Source organism: Cynoglossus semilaevis, chromosome 5 (genome assembly GCF_000523025.1).
Source record: "Cynoglossus semilaevis isolate Cse_v1.0 chromosome 5, Cse_v1.0, whole genome shotgun sequence".
NCBI classification, from domain to species: Eukaryota; Metazoa; Chordata; class Actinopteri; order Pleuronectiformes; family Cynoglossidae; genus Cynoglossus; species Cynoglossus semilaevis.
Genome location: NC_024311.1, coordinates 15,908,028 through 15,934,797, shown reverse-complemented (window position 1 = coordinate 15,934,797; position 26,770 = coordinate 15,908,028). Strand labels below are relative to the sequence as shown.

The 26,770-nt window shown below is 38.5% G+C and overlaps 1 protein-coding gene across 2 annotated transcripts in view; it reads left to right on the top strand.

Annotated features, from left to right (window-relative positions):
* The window catches only part of tub (TUB bipartite transcription factor), a 37,447-nt gene that overhangs the window by 1,976 nt on the left and 8,701 nt on the right, over window positions 1–26,770 (top strand). The window contains exons 2-5 of one of the 2 annotated variants that reach the window (XM_025055759.1): window positions 17,340–17,852; window positions 23,735–23,786; window positions 24,643–24,805; window positions 25,437–25,574. In XM_025055759.1, coding sequence (XP_024911527.1) covers window positions 17,815–17,852; window positions 23,735–23,786; window positions 24,643–24,805; window positions 25,437–25,574 — 391 coding nt within the window. In that variant the 5' untranslated portion in view covers window positions 17,340–17,814. The remainder of the gene's footprint in view (window positions 1–17,339; window positions 17,853–23,734; window positions 23,787–24,642; window positions 24,806–25,436; window positions 25,575–26,770) is intronic. The other variant, XM_008310772.3, reaches the window with a different exon arrangement.

Here is a 26,770-nt window from a genome sequence, read left to right as displayed (position 1 = left end):
AAGTAAAACAAAATACCTTTATTTGTGTTTAGGATTTAATGCTTTGTTTTTTATTTACACGTGTATTCTTTAAAATAATAATAAGAAAACACTGTGTGGTTTTGAATATTTAGCATTTATTTTGTTTCTTAGGGAAAAAATGAGATTTTTCATATATTAATATTTACTAGACAAAATATGTTCTGCTATTGGGTCTATATCGCTCAGCCATGGTGAGATGTACGAAAAATCTTCCACAGTGTTACACTGAAACTGAACATCAGACTCTTGTGTGTCTTCATAGTGAGGCCAACACACTGGCCATAAAAACAGGACGTCCTGTACCAACTTTTGTCAATGAGAGATGTAGTCAGGGTTTAATGGCTACAGCACTGTACACTGTAGCTCAGTCAGTAACATTGGTATTCTGAGTCAGTTTCTCCACGTCCCACGAGACTCCCGTCAGAGCCAGTGGTCCAACACCTTCTCAGATTTTACACAGATCTATGAGGTGGATGTTACTGCTGTTTACAGGCTGTAGTTTCCAGAGCTGTGCACTGGAGGAGGCCTCGGGTTTTCGTAACAGCGCAGCTCTCAAAGAGGGGAACAGATGTGCTCATGAGCAGCCTCCCTGCTAATGAAGTGCGTCAACAGATTGACAATCATGTTGGAGGAGAGCGGGCGGATTGTTTAAATAGACGCCTCAATCTTCCCTCAATCAAAGATTCTCATTGAAGAAAAAATGCCTGGACTGTAATGAGCCACTCTGGAAAATACAATTCATCTCATCATCGGGAGAGAATGTAGAATAATCAGAGTACCTCGCTCAGACCTGCACAGAATATAAAACAGTTTCAGACATGAGAAAAGACCAGGCGTTTAATATTGCTGTACTTCATCTTTGCAGCTCACGCTTTTCCTTCAGCTCAGGGCAGTTTGTAATATGCACGACGCATCTGCATATGTATTTTTCTGTCAAAGTTCTCAGGTTGCATGGATACTGTTGTAGTTTCTACACAGTGCACAGCTCTGACTCATTTTCTTAGCACAGATCAGGTTTGCTGATTTATGAAGGAGCACAGATGAGGCAGTACTGCAGGAGTACTTCAGTGGAACTCCCAACATTTATTAGAGACACATGTCACTGAGTAATAGAAACTGAAAGGTTAGAAATGAGGTGTATTTATTATTTGATCATGAGTTAATGGAAAAATACCTTTCCATTAACAAGCTCGAATCATTAGATTTGAGCTTAAAGGAAATGGTAACATTAAAACAAACATTGAAAAAAATATATTTTTATTTTATTTACATAGACATTTTATTTCCTAAGTCAGCAATATGAAAGTTGGCTGTAAATGATTTCATATATGGTGTGGTGTAATGAATTTTAATTTCAGAATTCTAAATAATAACCAAAACCTATTTTTAATGATCCACCAGAATGACAATGAGGGTTTCATTTCACAATTATCACAAAAAAGTCATTATTTTTATTTTTTTAAAAAGCAACTTTTGCAACCAAAATAGCAATGAGAGGTCAGTCAATTTATGGGGTAATTCACTGTAATTCTTTTATTACATTTTTAAGAGTTCACATGTTTTCTGTATGTTCTCCCTCCATGTGATCTAAATGAGATTGTGAGTGGTCATTTGTTTCCATCAGTGATGGACAGTCGTCCACTGGTCACTGCTGGGATTGGCTCTAATTTCCCCTGTAACCATGAAACATAATGAGGCAGTAGGAGAAGAATAACTGAACTCTCTCTTTGATATGTGGAGATTTTCACATCAGGTGTCACTGTGAGGCAGTGGATTGAATCAATGCCTCACAGGAAGGTGATTGATTCTGCAGTGTGGGTGTTTGAGTGTGTGACAGTGTGAGCAGGAATATGATTGTGTTTTGTATGTTGTTTCAGTATCCTGCGTCAGATGGATCTCATGTGATTATATTTTATAGCTAACACATGGAAATGACATGCAGATACAGTAACAACTGTATGGGATGTCAGTAACTCTGGGTTTAGCTAACTCTGGGTTATGGGATGTCAGTAACTCTGGGTTTAGCATGTAAATACGTGCGTGTGTACAGATGTTGGTGCGCAGTACCACAGTGGAGGCTGTTTGTGCTGTGACCAACAGTGTTGCAGTATTCATTGACTGTTACACACACTGTGTCCTGGCAGCCACTCAGTAAACATGGTCTCCAAGAGACGGAGGGCTAAGGTGGGCAGACGAGATACAATTGAAACCATTTGAAGCCTCCAGAGCGTTCCGGACATTTTCCTTTCATATTGAATCAACGGTCAGTTGGAAATAAGTTTTCCTTATTTACATTTAATTTCTCCAGTTCCTTAGCAGATCAGGGGGTTACAAAGAGAGGGAATTTAAAAAAGAGGAATTTAAATTAAAATTTTCCTGATCTATACAGCAACAATTGCAGGATCTGTAAGAAGTTCATAATGGATAGAACGCCATATTTTTATATTTCACTGTATGAATTCCTGCTTGTCATACCATTCATTGAAGTACAGAATGTGTCCCTCTTTTCAGGAAATGAATCTAAAATACTTCCTTGAATGTGGAGTCTTTTGTCTGAGAGCTACTGTCTCTGCATTAGTAATGCACATATGAAACTTCTCTGTGTTAAAAGTACGATACAGCCAACAAAAGTCTTAATGTGATGTATTTAGTAGGCTGTCAATCAATGAAATCAGATTAATCACAGAGTGTGGATCAACATTGAATAATCGTGATTAATCCCAGTTGTTATTTATCTTTTGATACCTTGATTATTCATTAGTCAAGGTAAACTGTCATTCTTTTGCTGTATACTGCTTGAACAGAAAAATCAATATAACAACAGGGTGTGTGTTTCACACTTATTTTTATTTATGATTAATCAAAATAATGGAATTAAGAATTAATGTAAAAATGCCAAAAATATGATGCAAAAAAAAAAACTCTGTACATTTTGTTATGGAGTTGGTGGACTTTAGTCATCACTGTGCATCGGAACAGGTTTGTAGAACATGTCGAGAGCTGCTTTCTTAAACTACAGTAAAATCAATTAACCAGATTAATGCATTAAATTTGAGAGATCATAAACCAGGTTTGATCACACTTTTCATGATGTATAAATAATTTCTCACTAATGATGTCAGATGAGATTACATCAGATTAGAGGAGTTTTTTAATCTTTGTTTAGTTTGTGTTGCAGCGTTGAATCAGAAGCCGGAGCTGCCTTTAGTTTATGTCCTGGTTTCTTGGCCTTTTTTTGATTCAAAGACACCATAACTTCCCTGGACGACTTTTGGAAGTCTGCATCCCGACTGGCTGAGGTTTCAAGAAGATAGATACCCCCCTGAAGAGTTAGTTGTCTTCACTGGCTGCTAGGAAAGTTCAGTCTTTATGTGTCATAGCATTTAGAACCTACACAGTCAAGTTGTGGTGATTATTGCTGTTACCTTGAGGAATGTTTTGAATATTGTAGCCCAAAATTTTACAATTTATTCTATTAGATAGTTAGGGCTGTATTTTATTTTTTTATTTATTTTTTTTGGAAGAGGTCATGTGACCTGAGCCAGTGACAAATCAGTGAAGGCAGAGTTGTGGGGTTCAAGCAGAGCCTATAATATAATTAAGTAAGTGGACAATAACTGATTTCTTGCGTAATCTATGTTTTTTTAGGCTTTAGTTTGATTTATAAAATGGTTGTTTGATGGCATTTGCTGCAATCAGGATAACTGTAACTGTTCACTGAAGTGCAGTTATCCAGCATGTGCTATTCACCACCGCTCCTGACTCACTGACTTGCTCAGAGAACTGTCTGCTGCCCTGCTGCTGTCACCGTGCACTTCACTGCTGAATCACCGTGAGTCCACCTGTTATTGTAGTAAACCATAGACACGTTTCAAAGTTGAAAACAAAGCCTTTTAATCTATCTATCTATCTATCTATCTATCTATCTGTCTATCTATCTATCTATCTATCTATCTATCTATCTATCTATCTATCTGTCTATCTATCTATCTATCTATCCGTCCACCTACCTACCTACAGTATATCTCTGTTTATAATTTAATTTTTATGACGTGTCCTGGTGTTGTCACTGTGCTGCTTTCTCCAGCTCAGTCCATCAAACAACAACCAATTTTTCAGAACTCTCTCCCCATAAACCTTCAGATGGAAGCCTGTTTTAGAACTGTCAAGTAGTTCCCAATAACTTTTAATTATTTTTAGAAAAATATATTTTTTTAACGCTCCCATCTCTTCCTAGAGGCGCCGCCATTTGCCAGGTCAAATTTATAAATGAATTATCTTTTTAATTTATTAATTTTCTTCTTAATCTGTCCTGAGTTTTAAAAGATGGAATAAGTAAAGTTTTATGGAAAATGTCACAAAAACACTTTATCAACCCTTGTGAGTATGTCAGTCCCTTATATCAGAGGTATAGACTTTGTGATGTCTTGTACTGTGGTAGTGCAATGCAGTGAAAATCTACAAACCTGGAGAAATTAGAAAAATAATAGATGTGATGATAGATACAATGTATTTATGAAGATATTGAAGAGGGTGTATTTAAGAGCAGTTCTTTTGTCCTTTAAAATATGACAAAACATCTAGATCAGGGGTGTTAAACAAATTTTACAGTTGGCCAAAATTTAAAACTGGGACGAAGTCATAGGTCAAACTCAATATTTATTGAAAAATTGACTGAAATTGTCCATGCTCTCTCTTCTCTCTAGATATGTATCGATTTTTTTAAAAATATGGAAACAAGCTTTAGTTTTGCTTAAACATTAGATCTAGAACAACCAAAGCTTAATATTATAAACACAAGAGAAATTAAATTTGAAAAACAAAAACACATCAGTGGTATTTGTTTCTTATGTCCTTTTATCTGTAGCCATTTTAGTTCCTTTTCAATGGCAATATTTGTTCACAGGCTAACAACGAAACAACAAGCTTGTTATACACATTTGCTATGATCTTCTGGGCCAATATAATTACACCGCAAGCCACATTTGGCCCACGGGCCTGAGTTTGACACCTGTGATCTGGAGTGTTCTACAATGACTCATCCACTTCATTTATATAACCATTACTGCCCAAGTGCCATTCCCTTCTGTTGAATAATCTGTACAGATAATATGGCTCTTCACATTAACATAAGTACATTTGACTGAGTACATGATTTCAGTGGATATAAACAACAGGTACAAATGTCTGTAAAAATTTGGCACAGAACACAGTATTGTAAGGTCCCAGTCTCCGTCCTTTTGGCTGAGACCAGGAACAGGAACACACTGTACCACCTTCAACAGCTGTCTGGACACTCTGTCCTCTGTCGGCTCTTTCTCCTCAATGGACATGTCTGAAGCTGTTATACTTCCTTCCTAAATAAACGGTAGTTGCTTTTAGTACGGTGTATATGTATCCTCAACATCATCTGAGCATTAAATACTCCACTTTCAGCTACTTCAAGATTCCGAAGTTTATTTGTTATACACCTACACAGTATACTATGATAAAATGTTGTAGTGCAATTTGTTTTTTAAAAAACTGATTTTTTTTTTCAAAATCTGACTCCTCCACACTGTTAATTTATTTCTGTTTTAATTTTGCATAGACAGAATCATAATACTACAATTCAATACAAATGATTAAATCTTCTTGTTTATTTCTCCCTCATTCCTAAAGTTAAATGCTAAGACGAAGATTTTGATATTAAATATTGTTCAGAAACAGAAACTTGGACACAGATGAAAACGATAATGGTTAAATGAAGTGTATGATTCACAGTAACCCTAACTCCTACCATTCCTGGAGACTCCTGTGCTCGGTGTGTGTCAGCGCCAACCTTTTCAAGCACATCATTAATGCAACACTTTACAGACGCGTAGGTGGACACATTGTAATTTTCAATCGGAAGAAGTTTTTTCACCTTCATGTAGTCTTTTATGAGTAGGTGTACTTGTGTTTATATTCAAATTCAGCAGCAGCTTTAGTATGCTCTAAGCCAACGGTTCACAAACTTGCGTTCCAAAATGCAACCCCAATTCCCCAAACCTTCGGGGTAAGAACCTTATAAAGGTTTCTAAATCATGCCCATATGACTAGAACTAACATATAACACACACGCACACACACACATATGACCTGCATTAATTTGTTAAATAAAATGTCAGCTTATGATTTTAAATTTTATAAAGGGAATTAGTAGCAGTATCTGAAGAATCCCTACAGACAAAACTCTCTGTTTTCCTCTAAGTCATGTGAGGGTAACCAGTAAATTTGTAGTGTTCTGTTAGTCCTGGTACAATGAAGCCTCAGTTAAACTGCATGTACTTGTAATCCTAATGCATCTACAGAAGAGAACAATTAAGGCTGCTCTGTTATAGAAAATGATTTTCGTCATTGAAAGGACGACGATTCAACACAATTACTTATTGACAATGGAAACTATTGGAGTTATTTCACACGAAGAACAGAAAATTATATTCCTTTGTGCCTTCATGTTGAACTTAACTTAAAATAACTGATAATAAAATAAAAAAAAATTGAACAGTGAATACATTAGTAATGTAGGGCACTTCTAGAATTACTTAAAAAAATACTGAGTTTTAAATAAAAATAATGTTAAAAATAAATCACATCTTTCAGCATAAATACTCTATTATTTCGAAAACATGGTTTATGTTGCACTGTACCTGAAACTTTATTTTGAGCAAACACAAAGGTTAAAAAAAAGTTCTAATATTTCACTTATTTACCTTTTTTAGGTCTAAGTGTATGTCTTTTGAAATTATGTGGTTATTTTTTTCTGGGGTCTTGTTTATTGCTTAATTCCATCCAAATTTTTAATTTAAATTCAAATAGATTTTTGTGCCATTGTTGTTGTTGTTTTTTTTTATATATTATCCATCTATAAAAAAGATGAGATCACAGCTGGGATGTCATGATGCTCCAGACTACTGCTCCAAATGCACACCTGCTGCTAAAAGGGTAATTCAACACGAATCCACTTTGATATGAACCTTCATAGACTGCAGAAGCATCAAAGTGAGAGGGCTACAAATCCTGTTAGATGTCATCTGCAGTGACGGCGGTTGTTGAGAGAGCAGGTTGTTGAGCAGGTTGTTGGCTTTTAGTCCCTTAATATGTCTGAAATAGAGGCAGTAGGAAAACCTTTACTAAAAATGTAGGTGGTTACTCTTAATATACAAGAACCAGTTTTAAGTACTATTAGGATTAGACAGTCAGTGGTGATGTTGAATAACATAATGCTAGAGGTTCTCATCTAAGGAACCTATAGTTCAGTGTTTCCCAACCTTTTTTGAGCCACGGTACATATATATCATCAGAAAAAAACCCACGGGACACCACTGAACAAAAAATCTCATAAATGTATATATACTGAAATATAGTAATATTCTAGTTTACTAAAAAAAATGAACTGTTTAGTTGAAGACAATGCTAATATACTGGTAGGAATTGAAGAAAGACAAAGATATTCAACAGCTCTGATAATCTTTTCTTAGTTCTAATAACTGTCTGCTGCCACCTAGTGGAACAGGAATTCATTGCTCTTTGACAAACGAAAAATTATTTCCAATAAATACTAGTTTTGGGACGTTGGATAATTTTTTGCGACGCACCTAATGATTTCCCACAGTGGTTGGGAATCACTGCTATAGTTAACCAAGGTAACTAACTACAAATTATTACACAAAACAAATATTTTTATTTACATACAACACATGGTTTTCATCAGCGTTTATTGGATTGTAAATTTCTTCCAGACAAACCATAATTATTAGGAGGAAATAAAATTAAAGATTTTCACTAGTAAGAAATTTAAAATACTTTTATGTTAGATTTGTGTCAGATTTAGGGCCTAATCTGATGAATCAGTATAGTACTGTGAACCACTGTGCTGTGGCACATCAGTGTGCCAAAAAAGATCATCATTTATGTGGTGGGAAAATCTTCATGTGGCTTTCTTCAATTCCTGTGAGTATATCAGTCTTGTGTTCAACTAAACAGGCATGATTTTAATTCTAAGGTGATGAATTGTGAATAAATTGAAACTAGAAGAGAGATTTTTGTTTGGTAGTGTGCCCTGGGATTTCTCAAATATAAAATATGTGGCGCTTGCATTGTGTACTACTTGAAGTTTCTGCATGAATGACTGATGTTTATCTCCTGCTTTTATAGTTGAAAAGGAATTTAATTAAAGAAAATGAGAGGTGCTTATTTGTTCATGCCAGTTAGCTTTGTCACCAATATCAGTAATGCATATTTTATATTTTTTGATCCTTATTAGATTTCTTAAATAAGGATTGTGAATGAAAATATTCTTCTTTCTGTTCCCTCTTGCTGTTCTTTCATTAATCCACATCCTCTGCTGTGAAGCTCTTCACCGCTGCTCGACACATAAGCCAGTGGGCCTGGTTCCCATGGAGAAGTATCACAGTGTGAAACAGAGACGTGTTAAGTTTTACAGAAATGAGGTTTTTGCTCTCCAAGTATGTGGACTAATGTAATCATCCCCCATCTGTTCCTGTAACTTAGACTTATGTTCCTTTTTTAGGAGGGTGAGAATATAGGTGTCACACTCTGTTGTCTGTCTGAAATGAATGGAGTCATGACATTATAACAATAGTGAGTTATGAAGGAGAAGGAACATTGTCGTGTTGAATACATTTATATGTATATGTTGTGTATTTATATATATTTATAAATATATGTATATAAACATATATATTTATATATAAATATATGCATATATTTATATATACATATTATACACATATATTTATATATGTTGTACGTTCTACAAGTGTAGATCATTACAGATACCTATAAAAATCTGAATAACAAAGGGCCATTTTCAGTTTGGCCTAAAGGAAAACATTAAGTATAATAATAATTAATAATAATAATAATGAATAATATTAGTTGTTTGTTTATTACTGCTGTAAATGTCAAATAAAAAGAAAACTAATTTTTAGGGCTGTCACAATGAATGTGTTGTACTGCTCTGCTCTCTGCTTTTTTTTTTTGATTGACAACTGTCCATTTTAGGAAAAGAATATTGTGATGCAGTCCATGGAAAATGTGCCACGTGTCTATGAAACGAAGAGCCTGGAGCTCACGTGTACATCCCATTTGCCAAATTCATATGTAAGCAAATGATTACTCCATAATATAATTACACATGCATAAATGTAACAAGCAGATCATTTCCATTACAATCAGGTCCTCTCTGCTCGTGAGTGGCTTGTTGTCTGCTTCTCTGCTGGAAAACGAGGAGCTATAATTGCAAAGCGTGACAGCGCCTCCGTGCTTTCCTGACTTTCCTACACGCTTTTGCTACAGATCCCCGAGTCCCCCTATTGGCGAAGAAGAAGAATCGCAGTGTCTCACTGCAGCTTCGCTCTGCTGCAGCCACTTAGTAACAGCCATGACCACCATCAAGGTGTCCGTGTATTTTTGTGTGAATGTCTTTTTTCCTTGTCTTAAAGCAAGAGTTATTATTATAGTTTAAAAAACCAAAAAAAACAAAACAAAAAAAAACAACAAAAAAACCCTGTGCTGAATGCTTTCAAATGGTAATTACTTTCCACTGTTGCCATGGAGACAGGAGCCAACCAGCCATTGAGTATGTGTGTGCCTGTGAGTGTGTGTGTCAATGGAGGCCACGTAATGGGCAGAGAAAGACATCAGCAAGGATGCAAAGTTAGAGCTCAAGTGTTTCAGGGGCACGTCCTTCACCCTGCTGGATTTAGTCAGCAGTTTTGTTCACATCCTTTATCATCAACCAAAAACTCCCTCATTCACAAATGCTGAGGGAGTGTGAAGCTCAGGCACTCACAGTCACACGGTAGCCTTGATTTCACACACTGAGAGCCTCTTTCACATCAGCAGGACTCAACACTGGACAAACCTCAGGTTGTGGAGACAACGAGAGAAAATCCAGATACGTTTGAGCTGCTTGGAAACAGTGAATCACACACACGCACTCACACAATCATCTAAAGATAGATCCAGCGATGAGAATTACAGCATCTGAAGTGACGACACTCTTATTTAACGTCTGCTTCGCTCCAGTCCCTGTCAGCGGGGTCTGAAACATGACAGTGCGTCAGTCTGTGTGGGTTATTCTCTGGTCGTATATGTAATAACATGAATTCAAACTCATCAGCATCTGAGCAGACATATTGTCCTTTTTCACTGTTCTCTTAAGTCTGTTAAAAAATGACTTTACCTCCTTTTTCTTTTATGTAATATAATAATTTGTCATTTAATATTTTGGTCTGCTGCTTCCCCTAATGTCTGTTCTAGCTTCATATTGTTGATTTACAAATCAATTTTTGGAAACACGCTCTTGTCAAACTGAAGATTTTTTTAATTCCCTTGTCACAGTTAACAAAATCTACTGAATATACACCAGAGAACGTGCACTGACTTCTTAGTGTAGAGTGTGCAGAATGTATCATTGGGTCTTTCCATCCTCATAAATAATAGAAAAAGTTGAAATCAAAGCAACCATCAGGAAGAAGCTCTTGTGAAACACATTCTAAAAAAGAAGGAATTCACTAATGGAAAACAGAGCATGCATGGAGTAATAGCTTTGTTAGAAAAAATGGTTTTCTAATGTACACAACCATTTATATATATATAATAGAATAAATGATGTATTTTTAGAGTTTTTTTAGAGTTTGAGCTTTATCAGCAGAATTGATTTAAAACTTAACCTTATATGACCCTGTGTATGGTTTAAATCAAAGACTTATTGCACTCCATACAAGTTTTATTATTATTCATCTTATCTTGTCTAACAGGTAGTGGACATGCAGCGCAGGTTTATGGAGTCCAGGCTGCAGTGGAACTTTGGCAGCGTGTATAAACAGTTGAGTCTTTGTTGACTCACTGGGACATTGTGTCATTCACTGTGACATTTTCTAATCCAAACGATGTTTTATGCATGGCCTCTGTTGGGCACTCAGAGATCAGAAAAGGGATTGATGTCGCCACCGGTACTGCATATGTCAGTGTGTATGTACCAGCCACCCACAGACTGAGTACTGTAATACTGGATCCTCCAATACTTTTACTTTTGTGTTTACCTGTATTTTGCATAATTAAAAATGTAGGCAAACCCATCCATCCATCCATTTTCATCTGCTTTTCTGTTACCTGGTCATGGGGGCAGCAGTCTCCATGGCACTCAAATCACACTCCACCGTACCAACCCCCCTTAACCTTCCTGAGGGTGGTGAGTCCACTGGAATGAATCCGAAACTTTTTTTGTCTGTAGCAAAAACCCAGTTCTCCCCGTGTTAGTAGGAATCAATAGGAGCCACACATCAGTTCAAATCAATACTTACACACAAGCCAGTGCAGGTTTTTACTGCCCCTCCCTCCCCCCTCTTTCTCGCTCTCTTCCTCTAAGACTCACCAGTCTCCCTTGAGATAAAGATGCCACTGTTTTCAACAACAGCCCTCATAGCTATAACCTCCAGGACTGGAGGCTTTGATTTTGATTTTGATCTCCTGACATTTCTCTGGAACAAATGTATGTGACTATCTAAATCAATGTTCAACATGTTTTCTCTAAGTGGTCCTGTAATAATGACGTCTCTGTGTCATCCGCTGGTATCTGGAACACACCACAGGCCCCAGTGGGAGGGATTATTTTTCAGCAACTGCAAATGTGTCATCAGCTTGAATGTTTTTCTGCTTCAAAAGGCCATAATACATTAAATCTCAACAACAATTGACACACGACTTGACTTGAAGCTTAAAGGTCAAGAACTAGTTTCACGTCACATTGACTGTAGTTTTTGTCTTTGTGGCCCTGCTGTACTTACTTGACCATATTTGAACTGTACTTTCTTTTTTTTGCATCTAAAAATGGGTCCGTGTACTCTGTTTTAATGTGGGAATTCAACAGTTGCTTTTATCTGATTAGGCACTTGAAAAAGAAAGCCTCATCCAAAAAAGCTTTTTGCTCACAGCGTTGAGTGGCTCTAAGAAGATATTGCATCATCTGATATTGGTTGTCACACTGCCTTCTCTCTAAACACTCCACTGTTTGGCAAATTATTATTATTATTACTATTACTATTGTTATGTGAATTACATAAGTGTGAGAAAATCAACGCCATCCATCCATTCACTCTAACGTGGATTATTTTATTTCAATTGCAGCTGATTAATGTCAGGACTCCTGGGCTTCCCTTGTGTGTGAAGTGACTCACTTGATAACTGTTTATTTAAAAATTAAAGCAGGGCTGTCAAACATATGGCCCGTGGACCAAAAGTGGCCTGCTTGGGGTTTCAATCTGGCCCGCTTAATGAAATTTGTACTTTGCATGAAAACAAAGAGAAAAAAATGTTGTTGTTATTGTTATTTATAGGTAATTTTGTTATGCTTGTAATGGTGAGTTTTGGTTTAAAGCATCTGTTCCAAGGTTTCTACAAGGGCTAAGTCAAATGATTTTTGTTGGCAACATATTGACGTTTTAAGACATATCAATCCAGATCTATATTTTATTAAATCAGTTATTATCTATTGATTGATCATTGTTCAGTCACCAACCTCTCACTCACTTCAAGGCAAACGCAGGGCAAGACACGAGCACTTTACAGAAGACTCTGTGAGATGGTCCAAAGAAAACTTCCATCATGTGGTGGTGGTCTGAGTTTACAGTGGCAGATTCTTTATCACAAATCTCCTCCCTTACTTATCAACAGTGCTGTAAAGTGCAATAGTGCACGCTTCAACCCAGACTGTAAAAGCCTCACGGCCTCCTGCTCCGACAAGAACAAACACTGCAGAACCTGTGGACCCATGCAGTAATGTATTAAAAAGCCAGTGAGTCGTGAGACAGTATTACTGCAGTAGCAGGAGTTCATAAAGTCAATAAAACTCTTGAGCCTGGATATGAGCTACACCATCATAACACTAGTTTACGATAACAGTCATTAACTGTCACTAAACAATACTGTATTTGTTAACAGGACGGAACACTTTGTTTTTACATTATTTAGATTTATCTAGTGAACTTTTTTTTATTTAGTGAACCTTTTTATTTAGTGAACGTTTTTTGTAATCCATACCATAAACCATTAGTATTTTAATGAGCTTTTGTGTTGTATGCATAATTTGTTAATATTTTATTGGGAATGACAACGAGATATACATATATTGTAAATTGCATTTCACTGGAAAGTACAGCGTATAGATCAGGGAAAGACACCAGATGCTAATACTGGACGTCAAGGTTAAATATACATTTATATCAGTGACCTGGACGTCTTCTCAGAACGTCAGCAGGTTGACCACAGTCTCCCATTGAGATTTCTTTGGAATCATTTTCAAGGAAATGACAGTGTTCGCCCTGAGATCCCTTATGAGTAATCTGCCACGCTAAATATGGTCTGCAATACAGTGACTTTAGAGAGACCACCACTGTGGCTTCATGTTGTTGCTTCTGTGAACAATTACCACCATGTGGTGAATGAATGAATGGTCAAAGCCGGACTTCATTCACCTTCTGTTAGCAACACAGGTTAGAGTCTTGTGGATGACTAGTTGTCTGGTAATATTACACTTATTTCTACTCCATGGTTTCTTGTTATAGTAATAATTGCAGGATTAATCAGAATTATAATTAATCAGAAATAATCTGTATTATTTAAAAATAAATCATCATTATTAAATGTGTTGTTTTTAAAAAAAAAAAACTGATAACTGATAACTGAAACTAAAAAACTGATATCCGGTTTGATAGCTCTCAGTCTTTGCCGCAGTCTGGGATCCTGCCAAAGTGACTAGAGTTTCTAAGTCCACCTTCACCTACCCCGTACAGGACTCGTTTTTTTTCTTTTTTTCTTATCATTAAGGTTATGTTATTGAGCGTACGCTCTCTGTGCCTGTGGTAGTACTATAATTACTGATGCTACTGGATGCTGGTACCAGACAATAAAATGCCTCCTGAGAAAACTGTGTACAAACTCTGGACACCAGAATTTCATTTAGTAAAGAGGTGGATGAGCAGATCTGATATGTGGGAAAGATTATTAATGTAACCGTCAACAACTGACGGTCTGTGACACACGCCAGTCGTTCACTGCCTCGTCAGGCCTATGACGTCTCACACATCTGTAGAACCCATTAAAAACCACATGAGGGCTAATGAGCATGAGCTGGTTCTCACACATGCTGCTGTTCTGATTGGTTCTCACGGTGACTCAGAGTGAAAATGAGGTAAAGAATAGGAAGAGGCCTCCTCTCCACAATGCTGTTTTAAAAAGATAAAAAAAACCTAGGTCGGGGTAATTGGTTTTAAAAGAAAAATGGCAGCACTTTTCCAGAAACTGACAAAAGGCAGAGGCAGTGATATAGTCGTAGGGTGATTGACAGGCTGACAGGTCAAAGGTGACGTGTGTGAGTAAATAAAGGCTAAAAGAATTAGCATCATTAATTCACCTTCTTACCACAGGTGGAATGGTCTTGATTAAGAGCGACTGTTTTATTTGCTGTGATCTGGCATCAAAACCAGTAGGTGGCAGTAAAGCAGGATACTCTGCTGTAAAGCTCATCAGAAGAAGAAAACAAAGCTCAGTCTAAAGCAAAGTTCAAGTTATTTATTTTTCTACCCTCTTGGGCATCATTTTAAACAGTCAAGAGTCCTGAGATAAATAACACTAGCATTTATTGGTCTTAAAAATAGACCTGTCAATCAAATACATTTTGAATAATAGTTTTTTTAAATCACAGTAGTGATCATAGATTAGTGATGGACTTAATCATGATTAATCATGATAGTAATTGATCTTTAATGTGTTTAATCAAGGTAAATTGTCGGTTGTTTCTGCATGTTGTTGGAACAGAAAGACAGCAACACGTACAGTACGTCTACTGGTTATTTGTGACTAATCCAAAATCCTTGAAGTCCTTGTCTTCAACAAAACTAATCAGTCTACGCTGGCTCACATCTTGTCATCTTGACAGCCGTGGTCTGATTTAGTGTCTTGGCTCGGTGAGGTCTGGCCTCGAAGTGATTATCCCGTTCATTCTGATAGCCTTAAAAATGAATTATCTTTATTAATTTGAAAAAAAAGAAAGTTGACTATGTTCCTGTACTTTCTGCTCTCGCTCAACTAATTCCAAACTTCAAAGTTTTCCCATCTGCATTAAGTATTCAGTAGGAAGCTGTTCCTACACCTGTCCCTCAGTCCCTCAGTGACTTGTTCACTTTACTCCCACTTTTATCAGCGCAGCTCGTACGTGAGGCACGATCCGTCATCTGGCCTCACAGGTTGACGTTCAGCTCACACTGTACGACCAGTCTTTTCCAGTCTTTTTTTTCATTGATGTTCAAAGATGTAGGTAATTAGTGGCTTTGTTGAAGGCAGAGGCTGAACTAATGATCATTAACTCTGGGGATTATTTTGGTAAAATGTCTTTTGCTGCCCACACTCTCAGCTGTGCCATCTTAGTCCCCAAATACTCAGATCCAACCTTCGCTCTCTCATTATCTTTCTTCAACTACTGATTTCCTCATAATTTCAATTGTGAAAAACATTGAACTTACAAGTAACTTCAGTCTCCTGAGTAGGTGTAACAGCTCGGGAGACTGAAGTTAAAACTCTCGTCTTCCCAGTTCCGTGCTCATGCTTTGATTAGGAGGAGCAGTAATTCCCCTGGGTGTGTTACGAGGCTGTGATTTTCAGCAGAGGTGGCAGCAGCAGCAGCAGGAGTGTGTAGGAGGGACACTGACTAAGCTTCACTCCATACTTCAGTTAAATACAAATGCCGTTAACGTTTTTAGACGAGGCTAAAAATATGGCCTGGTATCTGTGACATCAATTACACTTCTGTCCAGTCTGGCTGAAGGAAACCTCGACTCTGACTCTCCCTGAGGTTTCTGCACTTTTTCTTGCTAGAAGTATTGAAAGGTGAAACATTGCCTTGTTTCATTTACACTTAATGACTTTCATTTTTCTAGATCTTTTCTTGCTTGTGCACTTATTTCTCATTGTTACAACTACAATTTTGAATAGGTTTTTGTAGAGGTATGTTGAGGTGTTCAATTTGGAAATTTGGCAACAAAAGGAAACCACGCCAGGTTCAGGAACCTTCTAGGCTGCAAGGCCCAACATTTGGTGGTTTAGACTTTATAACATATATTATATTATTAAATGTTATGTAGTTTATATTTAAAATTACAGACGGCAGCTTACATTAGTGAATGTTTTTATTAGGTTAGCAGTGTATTCTGGGTAAAAATCCACATCTTCTGTGTTATTGATATCCACTTTGGGAATAAATCACTGTATGCTTGAGTTGTTTGTGTGGTACTATTTCATATAGATATTTATAGAGAAAACCCTTGACTCTCAGTGTACAGTATCTAGATGTCTTGAATATTATATTCTAGCTTGATCTGTGTCCAACCTGACTCTCTATATGAGCACTGGCCTTTAGAGTTAAAAAGAAGCCTGAAAAGCTTTACCATAATGTAAATACCACTGGAACAGAAGGAAGTACATGCTGTATTTGTGCATTGCAGGATGAATTGGTTCATTTGATTTCCCCAGTTCATGGGGTTATTGCTCAGATATCAGTGCAACGTGGATGACGAGACAAATCAATCACAGCAGTTATCTCAAACGCCTCTTAAAGAAGTGTGAAGGATATGCTTCTCTGTATTCACAAGACATCCAGAGGTTCGTGTTCTTTATATTCTTGAGTCAGATAATTAAGTTTCTATCAATGTATAATGAGAAATGAAAAAAAAAAGAACCAGTTAAATAAGGCAAAAGTAAAAACATTTTGTTGATAGATGTCGACGTGAGTTGTTTGACAAGGAAGCCCCTCGGTCGAATTGTCTATAGATGAACTCCTGAGTAACCCTGAGAACACAGGCAGTTGACAGCGAGGGGCAGTGAGATGGGTGTGTGTGGGGGGGCGGGTGTGTGTGTGGGGGCGGAAGCAGATGTGTGTGTGAGAGAGGTTTAAGGTCTATGGCAGAATCACAGGGTGTCTTTGTGTGGCCGTAAAGAGAGAAAGAGAGAGTGTTAGATTAAGAGCTGTTAACATGCGTGTTCACAGTCACATGGAAATGAGTGCTGTGTAGGAATAAAAAAAGAAAAAATCTGAGTCCAGGCTTTACATTCTTAATGTAACAGAGAGAGAGAGAGGGAGATGGGGGGAGAGATAGAGAGAGGGAGAGAGATGTCTTTGGTTGTGGCGAAGACATCAGTAAAAGGGACCAGAATATAGCACAGCACCAACGAGGCAACACAAAGAACGATAACCTTTTCCCCATTTTCTCCCCCAGTCCCTGCTGTCGGTGGGTGATGCTGCTGAACGAGGGGGGATGAGAGAAAGCCTGGGCTAAGGAGACGGAGAGGCAGCAGAAAAAAGCGAAGGGGGGGTTTAAAGGGCAAGAAAACAGAGGGAGATTTAGATAGAGCTCAGAGAGTCAGTGCAGCGCAGGAGCAGAGGCAGCAGATGGAAAGAGAGAAGAGCGCAGGAGAGGCACAGGCTGGAAGCATGTACACCGATGAGAGGAAATCCACCGTTTCATGTCTGACGCGTCTGTGACTGCCGAGTGCATCTGCCCGTCCGCGCGGCCTCACGGAGATACGACCTAAAACGTGCTGGAGATCGAGGGCTGCTTGCAGAGGTGACGATCAGAGCGATGCTGCCTCTCTGGCTCTGATCTGTCCACAGACCCTGTAGCCTCTTGCACCGGTGCTGTTGCAAGCCATTAGCCTCGCAGTCAGGCAGCAGCAGAGGGACTGAGGGACACCATGAGCTCCAAGCATTCCTCCGACTGGATACCCTACAGGTACTGTCACTGTACCACATTCCTGGGAACAGAGGGAAGATGGATGTGTGTGCACGCATGTGTGTGTGTGTGTGTGTTGAGGAGAGCTGCCTTGTAAATCTGCATAAAGAAGCAGCTGATATCACATGTTCTTGTTTATCTGCATGTGACCAGAAATGCTAAGGCACTGGGTTTTTGCTGCATCTCATTGGAAGATACTGTAGTACTATATTAACACCTTTTAGAGTTTTAGCTGAGTTAAAAAGCAAAATTGTTCAGAGATGAGTTTTTGTTTTTTTGAAGATGAAATGAACACATAAAGATAGATTTACAGCCAATGTTTGATTGACTTCTCTGTAAAGTTGTCCTGTCTCTGTGGGACCGTTGTGGTGCTCCATGGTGAATGCACTGCTGCATGCACGAACAAGACGGTCTTTATTACAGTCCACTAAGATTTACTGTGTCAGCTGCAGCAGCTGCAGGTCACATTTAAGACCAAAAATCTTGCAGGGAAAATCTATCGCAAATGCATGTCTGCTGTCATCCTTTCAAGAGCAGAAATAATGCTGCCGTGTCTCCTCTGATTGAACACACCATCACCTTGGGTTCCCTGCTCACTGTGATGCCATTGGCTGGTGGTTGCTATAAGTTACAGTGACGGTCTACAAATTTAAGACTCTGCTAATCTCCTCAATGGAATTGTTATTAACATTTAGTGCAAGTATTAAAAAAAAGAACAGGTCTGAAAATGTTCTTTTATAATAAATTCAAATTGTACTTCTATTTTAATAAAACACTATAGAATAGAAAATTAAGTATCTATGGAAGACCCCTGAAAGATGCATTTTGTATAATAATAATGCCTTGATGGCAGTTTTTTTCTTTGACAAAATGCTCATCTATTTGTTTTGGATTTTAGATTATTTTTTTCCTCACAGATTCCTCCGTGTGGTGTTCAAGGACTGCGCGGTGTAGCGACCTTGGTTCATTTGGGATTTTATTGACAGTACATACATTACTGTCCACAGTATCTCACAAACACGTGTTTTAGCAGCTGTTGTGCATAAACTGAAAGAAACTACAGCTTGTAAATTAAAGCTTGTATATTTTCAACATTATATACACATCGCATATATATATGTTACGCATTTATGGTATTTATTAAGCATTTTATTATAGCCAGTGTTTTTTCCCCTGAAATGCATTCACAATTATTTCCCTTCCACAAGAGCCGCACCATTGATTCTCTGTAGCTCTGTGACTCTGTTGTTTCTAATAGTATTATGAATTGTTTCTATGTGAGAGCCAAGGTCTGTTTGAATATTGATTTTTTTCTTCATTCATTATGAAAATAGTAATTTAGAAATGAACTTTTTTGGCACTTTTTTCTGGTCTTGCAAACCACTCAGGGCTTTACACTGCAGCTTTGGCTTTGACCTAATGAAGGCAACTAATAAAAATAATAATTATTATAGTATATATATTATATGTACTATATTGAGCCCATATTTCAGAAGTTCTTGTGTAAGCAGCAGATATGCTGTTAACAGGATGCCCCCAGCAGGCACCAAGCATGTGGTTCTCTCTGCTCTCTGCTTCCGAGGCAGGTGTGGAACCGTGGAACCGACATAACTAACCGAACCCCTTTACATCTACAGAACGGGTGTGAAGGAGAAGTCTAAATAAATGGGTATGGATTAGGTTCAGGGTTTTTTGTCTAATGTGATGACTGATCAGATAATTCTGTGGTACAGTGGGGCTCTGATGTGCTTTCCCTTTTTATCTGTGGGCTTTCTCTCTGCGTTCTTCTGCCCCTGCACCAAAGACACTTAGTTCATGGACTAACTGAGCCTTTAAAGCGTGAGGGGATGAATGCCTGATTGTCTGTGTTTACTGGCTGTACTGAACTGGTTATTTGTAGAGCTTGTACTCTGTTGTCTCCCAGTGGCAGCTGGGATTTACCCTGGTTATTGAGTGGTTTAATCTCAGCATAAAGGGTTTGAGGGGTCCATGCTGTTTAAAAAAAAACCCCAAAAAACCCACAATTTCAATCGGACTGCATTCGATCTCCACGCACCGTGAATCAAATTCAAATTTCCTGCAGCCCAAGTGGAGAGACCTTTCATAATGTGTGTTTGCTTGACCTCCACTAAAAACACTCTTTGTTTGATTATCTTCTATGCTGATGCCCATTGACACACTTCATTACTCTGATTGCAGGCTTACAGTGATTTCTTACTGTTGTCCAGCAGTGAGAGGAAGGTGGTGTCTTTTTTTTTTTGCATCGCAATCATCATTATAATCAAAATACTGGCAATGTGTACGTAGATCAGTGATGTCAATACTGGCAGTGCGTGGTTTGTCACAAAGGTTGTCAAACTTGCGGCCCGGGGGCCATTTCCTGCCTGCAAATCTTGCACATTTGGCCACCACTAATGCTAATAATAATTTAATTTAACCTTTAAAGAAATATTTAACATTTACTATTACTTGTTTATGTGTCTGTTTGTATAAACGTTCTGTTTATTTTATTGAACACTGATGTAGTTCACTTGTGTAATCATGGTGGCAGCAGTGGCACTGTGTGCAGACGAACAGACCAACCAAAGGCAATTTGTTGTTCAGAAATACATAGAAATAAATAGTCAATTGTTCAAGTTTGTTTCACAGAGAAAACTCTGTTAAACAGCTCTTTGACAGGAGCAAGGGGAGATGAAGATCAATGAATAGACAGAAGGTGGACAAAATAAAATAACCAGTGCACCAAAGGCAAAGCAGTGTCTGAGATGGAGGCCGATAATCTCCTCTGACAGTCTCCTGTTTTATTTATTTATTGTGGAAATGTTGTACATTTGACACTTCCTTTTCCCTTTAATTTCATTGCCAAGAGGTGTCACTAAATATCCAGGAAAGACTCGTGTTAAAACTGCACTTTTACTGGATCGGCAACAGCAGAGCCACAAAGTCTTCCCCCAAATTGACCTCAACCACTTTACATTCTCTTCACCTTCAGGCTTTACTGATAAAACATGAGTATCAGGACACAGCATGGTTTTCAAAGACGAGGAAATAGAGATGTAAGACATGGAATTGGTGGATTTACTGGACCATCTAACAGAAAAAATTGGCAGGCTCCGGGGGGATATAAATAAGAAGCAGCTCATTCTGAGCCAATGCAAACAATATATACAGCAGAGGCGTAAAATTTTTTACGAACAATATATACAGCAGAGGCGTAAAATAATTTTTTTTTTTTTTAAAAATACAATAAATACATCAGCAAACAGAAAGACAGAAAACAGGCTTTTGATGTAAAATACAATTATTATAAATCACATGAATTGGAAAAACAAAGGGTCATTTTATCCATCCCATCATCAGACCCTACTTCCACCTCCACCTCTGAACCTCTTCCATCTGTTCTGGCCCATCATGCCCAGCTCTTCTGCTGCAGTAAACTGCTCTTTGCCCTCTTAGCAGGAGCCATTATGTTATTCAGGGGTCCCAGATATTTATGGCCAAATGGCCAAATGAAACAATCAGTGAGTCTGTCAGCATCGATTAAAAGCTCTGCCGCTGAAACCAGAGGACTGGGAGTTCAAATAAAGACCAGTCAGTCACTCAGTGGTGCAGGAAAAACAAACGGCCTGCTGTTTAGGGTATATGTATTAAGATGCATCACGTGAGAATGATTAATGAATTAAAATAGATCAAATAGTTTCATTTCAAACTCATTGTCTGTTTATATTTTATGCTGGTGTTCTATTTTCTACCTAAATATTTGATCTTTAACTCAGCACCCCTCAGAGCTGCAGCCCTTTGTTTAGAAGCACGTGCGTGTTGTTCAGGATCAGTCATTACAGCCCGCAGTGGTAGTTATTGTTATTGTTTTACTTATTCAACCGGTGCACGGCTGCAGCAGCAGGAGGATGAGCATGTTCGTTCACACCCAGGCTCCGATGTGTCAGTGTTTCTGCTTCAGGAGGCTTTTGTTAAGCAGCAAAGAAAGAGGAATTGTTGTAAATGGTGAGTCATGTAGACATAATCCTTTAAAACATTGTTTTTGCCGCACTGGCTATTAGTTATTTGCTTTGGGCAGTGACATGCCTGGGCACGGGGCATCACTAAATCAAATAATGTTCAAGTCAATACTGGTGTTGTTGTGGAGGAAGATATAACACAGCTGTGTTTGAGCCAACTGCCACAAGAAAAGTCTGCACACAATCATTGTTGTGGGTCCAGTCAGAGATGGCTGTGATAAAGTGTAATATATTCTGCACTCTGCTGCTGGGACCAGATCGTGTTTCAGCCAAAAAAAGAAAAAAGAAAAAAGAATCCACCACCATTTCCTTTTGTCAGATATTAAATGCTGCTGCAGAGGAAAAGAGAAATGGAGATGCCTGGTAGCATCTGTCAGATGGGAGAAAACATCCATTGAAACAAGTAGTGTTGGATTAGTACTGACAATCAAGTGGAATACAGAACAGTAATGGTGTTTTATCTAGATGGTGTCGATACGCAACACACACACACTGACCCCAGAGGGTTGTGTCTGAGCAGAAACAAGAGTTGGAACATTGTGCTGTACAAATATATCTGAGGAAATTCAGTGGAAAAGTGAATATGTTATCAAGACATTTGTCTATTCTGCAGATGTAAAGGAAAATACTTCAAACCATATTAAAAATAGATTGCCAAAAAATGTCTTTTTTTAATATCGTATTTAAATTCTTCACACATATAACCCCCATTTCTGTCTAGACTCTAAATTAATCACTTCATTAAACGCATCCGTTTTTAGTGGGACACATGCTGTGCAGTTCAGACTCGATGTGCAGGAGACAAGCTGCCAAAACATTTCTGAAGAATCGAAGAGAATTTGTCCAAAGCATTGGTGTTTTATATACAGGGATGTTCAGTGATTCTGACCACTCCAGAATCTCTGATGCCAAAGTCTGTACAACCAGAACCAGCCAGAGAGCTGTTTGTTAGAGTGCCATCTGTTGGATGTCGCCAAAGAAAAACTAGAGGGCGCCAAAAAGTAATCTCTTTGGCAATAATGACTTATGACTATATGACTTTAATGCCAACCCTCCACTCCACTACTATTCCTTTTTTTTAGACTTAACATCTTTTATGATTGTAGTCAACTGTCCAGTGTGGTGTACACCTTAGACCATATGTGTCAAACTCAAGGCCCGGAGGCCAAAAAACTGGAACGAGGTCGAGGGTCAAACTTAATATTCATTGCTATTCCGATACACCTTAGACCATATGTCCCTTCTCTCCAGATCTGTAATGAAGAATCTTTTCATGTGGAACCCAAAGTGTATGCACTGTTATAGCGCATACACTGCTAATACTACATACTGTCAGTATATAGGGCCTACATACTGGTGGGCCAAATCTAGTACACATTTGATTTGATCTCGTGGGCCAAATATAATTACACTGTGGGCCAGATTCTGCCCCCGGGCCTGAGTTTGACAGTTATGTAGTTCACTCAGAGTCCAATCCTTCATGTTATTTTACTGTATGGAGAAGACGGAGTTACCAGACATAAACATACAAGAAAAAGTCAAACTCCTCATTAAAGAGCAGTAGTTAACACTGGGGCTTGAACTCTCAACAACTATATGACGACGTGTGCCCACACGCTGACATTATTGCGGTAATAGCTGAAGTGTTGGGGTTGACAGTTACCACCTCCTCCCTCCCCCTGGGAGTAATAGCCTTGTAGTGTGTATATCCTGTTATAACCTGAAGTACTAGCAGCATGTAATGAATTAATAATAATGCATTATTGACACAGTAGTGTACCAATACACGGTGTGATAAGTATTTTAGGAGCAGATGTCCAAATGTTTTTTTTCTACCTCACCTCTTTGCTCTCCATTTCGCAGCACTTTAGATGACGAGGGCACCAACCTTCGGCAGCAGAAGCTGGACAGACAGGTGGGTTTTTTACTTTGTGATAACAATTAAACACATTTTTTACCAATGTAAATAGTAAATTAATTAACCATGATATGAAATGTAAAAATTATTTCATGCAGTCTTAGCAGCAAAGTTATTGGTCAAATTATTATATAACTGTACAGTTGTCTTGGTGAAGATGTGCACTTTTAGAGCCTCTAACACAAACAGATTTTATTTTTAAGGCTCGCCGAACTAACATACATGTCCAGTCTGCAGTAAATGATCCGAAACATCCTAAAAAATAGTCCTCAAAATAGTCCATCTGAAGGAAGTCGGCAGGAAACGTGAAACTTAACAAGCGAAGGTCAAACGCAAACTGCAAATTTAATTATAGGTTTCAAAAAGCCCTAGTATAATGTAGGTATAAACAACTAAAATGATAAAAGTACAAAGTCAATGAGATATTCATGTTTCAATTCTTCAAATATCCCTCACCCTAGAACATATGTGTCAAACTTTAGGCCCAGGGACCAAATGTGGCCCGCCAAGCCGTTTTGTGTGGCCCACGAGAGCTTAAAAAATATTCAGTAAAATCCATGCAGCAGAGTTTCTTAAAGAAATTAAACGTTACAAACAGTGTTTGTAGCTTGAATAAATCAGTGACCTATGGACCGGTACTGGTCCATGGACCGGGGGTTGCTGACCCCTGATCTCTACAGTCTTCCAGTTACAACCGGCCCTTCAAGGGGAACTGTATTGCTGATGTGGTCCCCAGTAAAAATGAGTTTGACACCCCTGCCCTAGAATAACCAAGACTAGGGTTGAAAATCAAATTAAAAACATTATCTTTCCTGGGACATGTGTTCAAATGAATGACACCTGCTCTCTCCAGAGAGTGCTGCTGGAACAGAAGCAGAAGAAGAAGAGACAGGAGCCTCTCATGGTCCAGTCTAACGTGGACGGCAGGTCTCGGACCCGTCGTACCAAACAGAGCGAGGAACAGGCTCCGCTGGTGGAGTCTTACCTCAACAGCAACAGCAGCACCATCTACCAAGGTGAGTGGAGGGAGACTGACAGGGCACCAATAGGATTTATGAACGTGCAGTGATTGAAAACATAAAGATGTCAAACTGTGGGTATGAAATATTTGTTGGTGGCAGTTTTTCATCTGGTTTCAGCCTCTGCTTACACCTGCAGTGCTCACGCTGTCTTTGTGAAAAAAACAAAACAAAACTGTGTAAACATACGAAGAAAGGACTTCAATCCAGACTAAAAAAAGACTTTTTTTTTTCAACCAACATAAGATGATTTTTTGGCCTTATTATCAGATTATTTTATACTAATTCTACTCATTTGTTGAAATAGTGTTCGATGGACGTTGAAATAGTGTAATTCGGTGTTTTCAGATTAGCCAAGAAAGGGTTAAAAGCTATGTCAATACAATCACTGATAGTATTATTGGCCAAAGAATAATGTGACAACTCTTTATCTGTCAAGTTAGCCATGTCACTGTCAGTAGTCTAGTTGTCTTAGCCTAGTTATCTTAGCCAAGTTATTCATAAAGTTGAAAGGAAACCACCAGTCCTCCATAATCCTCTTAATTCCAGTCTTTCCATTGTCACTGTAGGTTAAATTCAACCTTTCTTCATGCTTTATGAATCTGCTGTTTGTTTCCATCCCTCTCAGTGCAAGAAGCAGAGCGAGAGAAAGCTAAGACGTTGGCAGACACGCAGCCTCCCCGCTCGGGCAAAAAGGGCAAAGCGTCGGCCAGCTCCACTCCACAGATGGGCAGCGACAAGAAGGAGAGGAAGGGGAAGCACAAAGGTCAGTCTCTGATATGAATGCTACTCTTAGACAACGCAAGGAGTGGACTGACAGAGGATGAAGAGACAGGCAGACGCACCAGAGACGGACAAACGCAGTATTTATTTTTGAAACTCTAGGCTTCTTCCTTTTGATGTTGTATTCTTAGATAACAATATTTCACCAATATAAACTGTGCTGTGGATCAGCTGCACCTCGTCATTATGTTCAGTGGATGTTTTAAATTGCATCATACAGTAGAAGCAAATATAAGCTGCAGTGAATATATGTACTGTTTCTTTATGTTCCATTCATACAAAACATAACTACCAACAGACTGGTAGAATGTAAAAACAAAGGGAAAAAAACCAAGTGCTCCTTTATTAAAAAATATATGGCTCTATTACCAATATTGAGAGTCTCACCGACTGCTCTGTACACAGACCTGATCCCTGGTTATGATAACGTGCCTCTGCGTATTGTCAAGTCTGAACATGAGCCACAGCTTTATTTCTGTAAAATTTGGTGTAGATGTAAAAAGGATGAAAGATGAAGTCCTAGTCTGTTATCCAGCAGCAGCAGTTGTCAGTTCAAATCTTTATGGGCTTTATAGCTCAACATTCAAAAAGCGTCTGTCAACAAACGTGGTTGGTTTAAGTGACGGCTTAGACAGTACGTAGGTGTCACGCTTGTCAGAAGTCAACAATGGAAGAGCTGTCAGAGCGCTGACAAACAAAAGATGGAAACGTATATTAGTCTTAAGATTGAAGAATCCCACCTATTTCTATGGTTCCTTTTATTCCCTTTGTGTCTCTGCTGTTGGAAATTCACCGCATGTCCTTGTAAGGTAAACACTTTGAAATATTCGCTGTTAAAAACACACACTGAAGGAGAGCGATGTTCTGCTCCACAGCCGACACCTATTAAAACTTTCTCAGACTCAGGTATATCCGTCTCGGCACCTTATGGTTCTGCTAACACCTTCCTCACTCGAGAGACGATTGACATCCGATACGTTGCAGTGAAATACATTCATCTTTGAAATGACTTTGACGCAGAAAAAAAAGGTAATGAGTTTTCACTGGGGGTAAAAGAGATTAATCAGGCCAACAGTGTCAAAGTCACTGCTGATGGACCTGTCTCCCACTCTGCTCCCTTTGCTTACTTATTCTCCACAGCGCCAGAACAAATCATCTGTGTTAAGGCTGCAAATTACA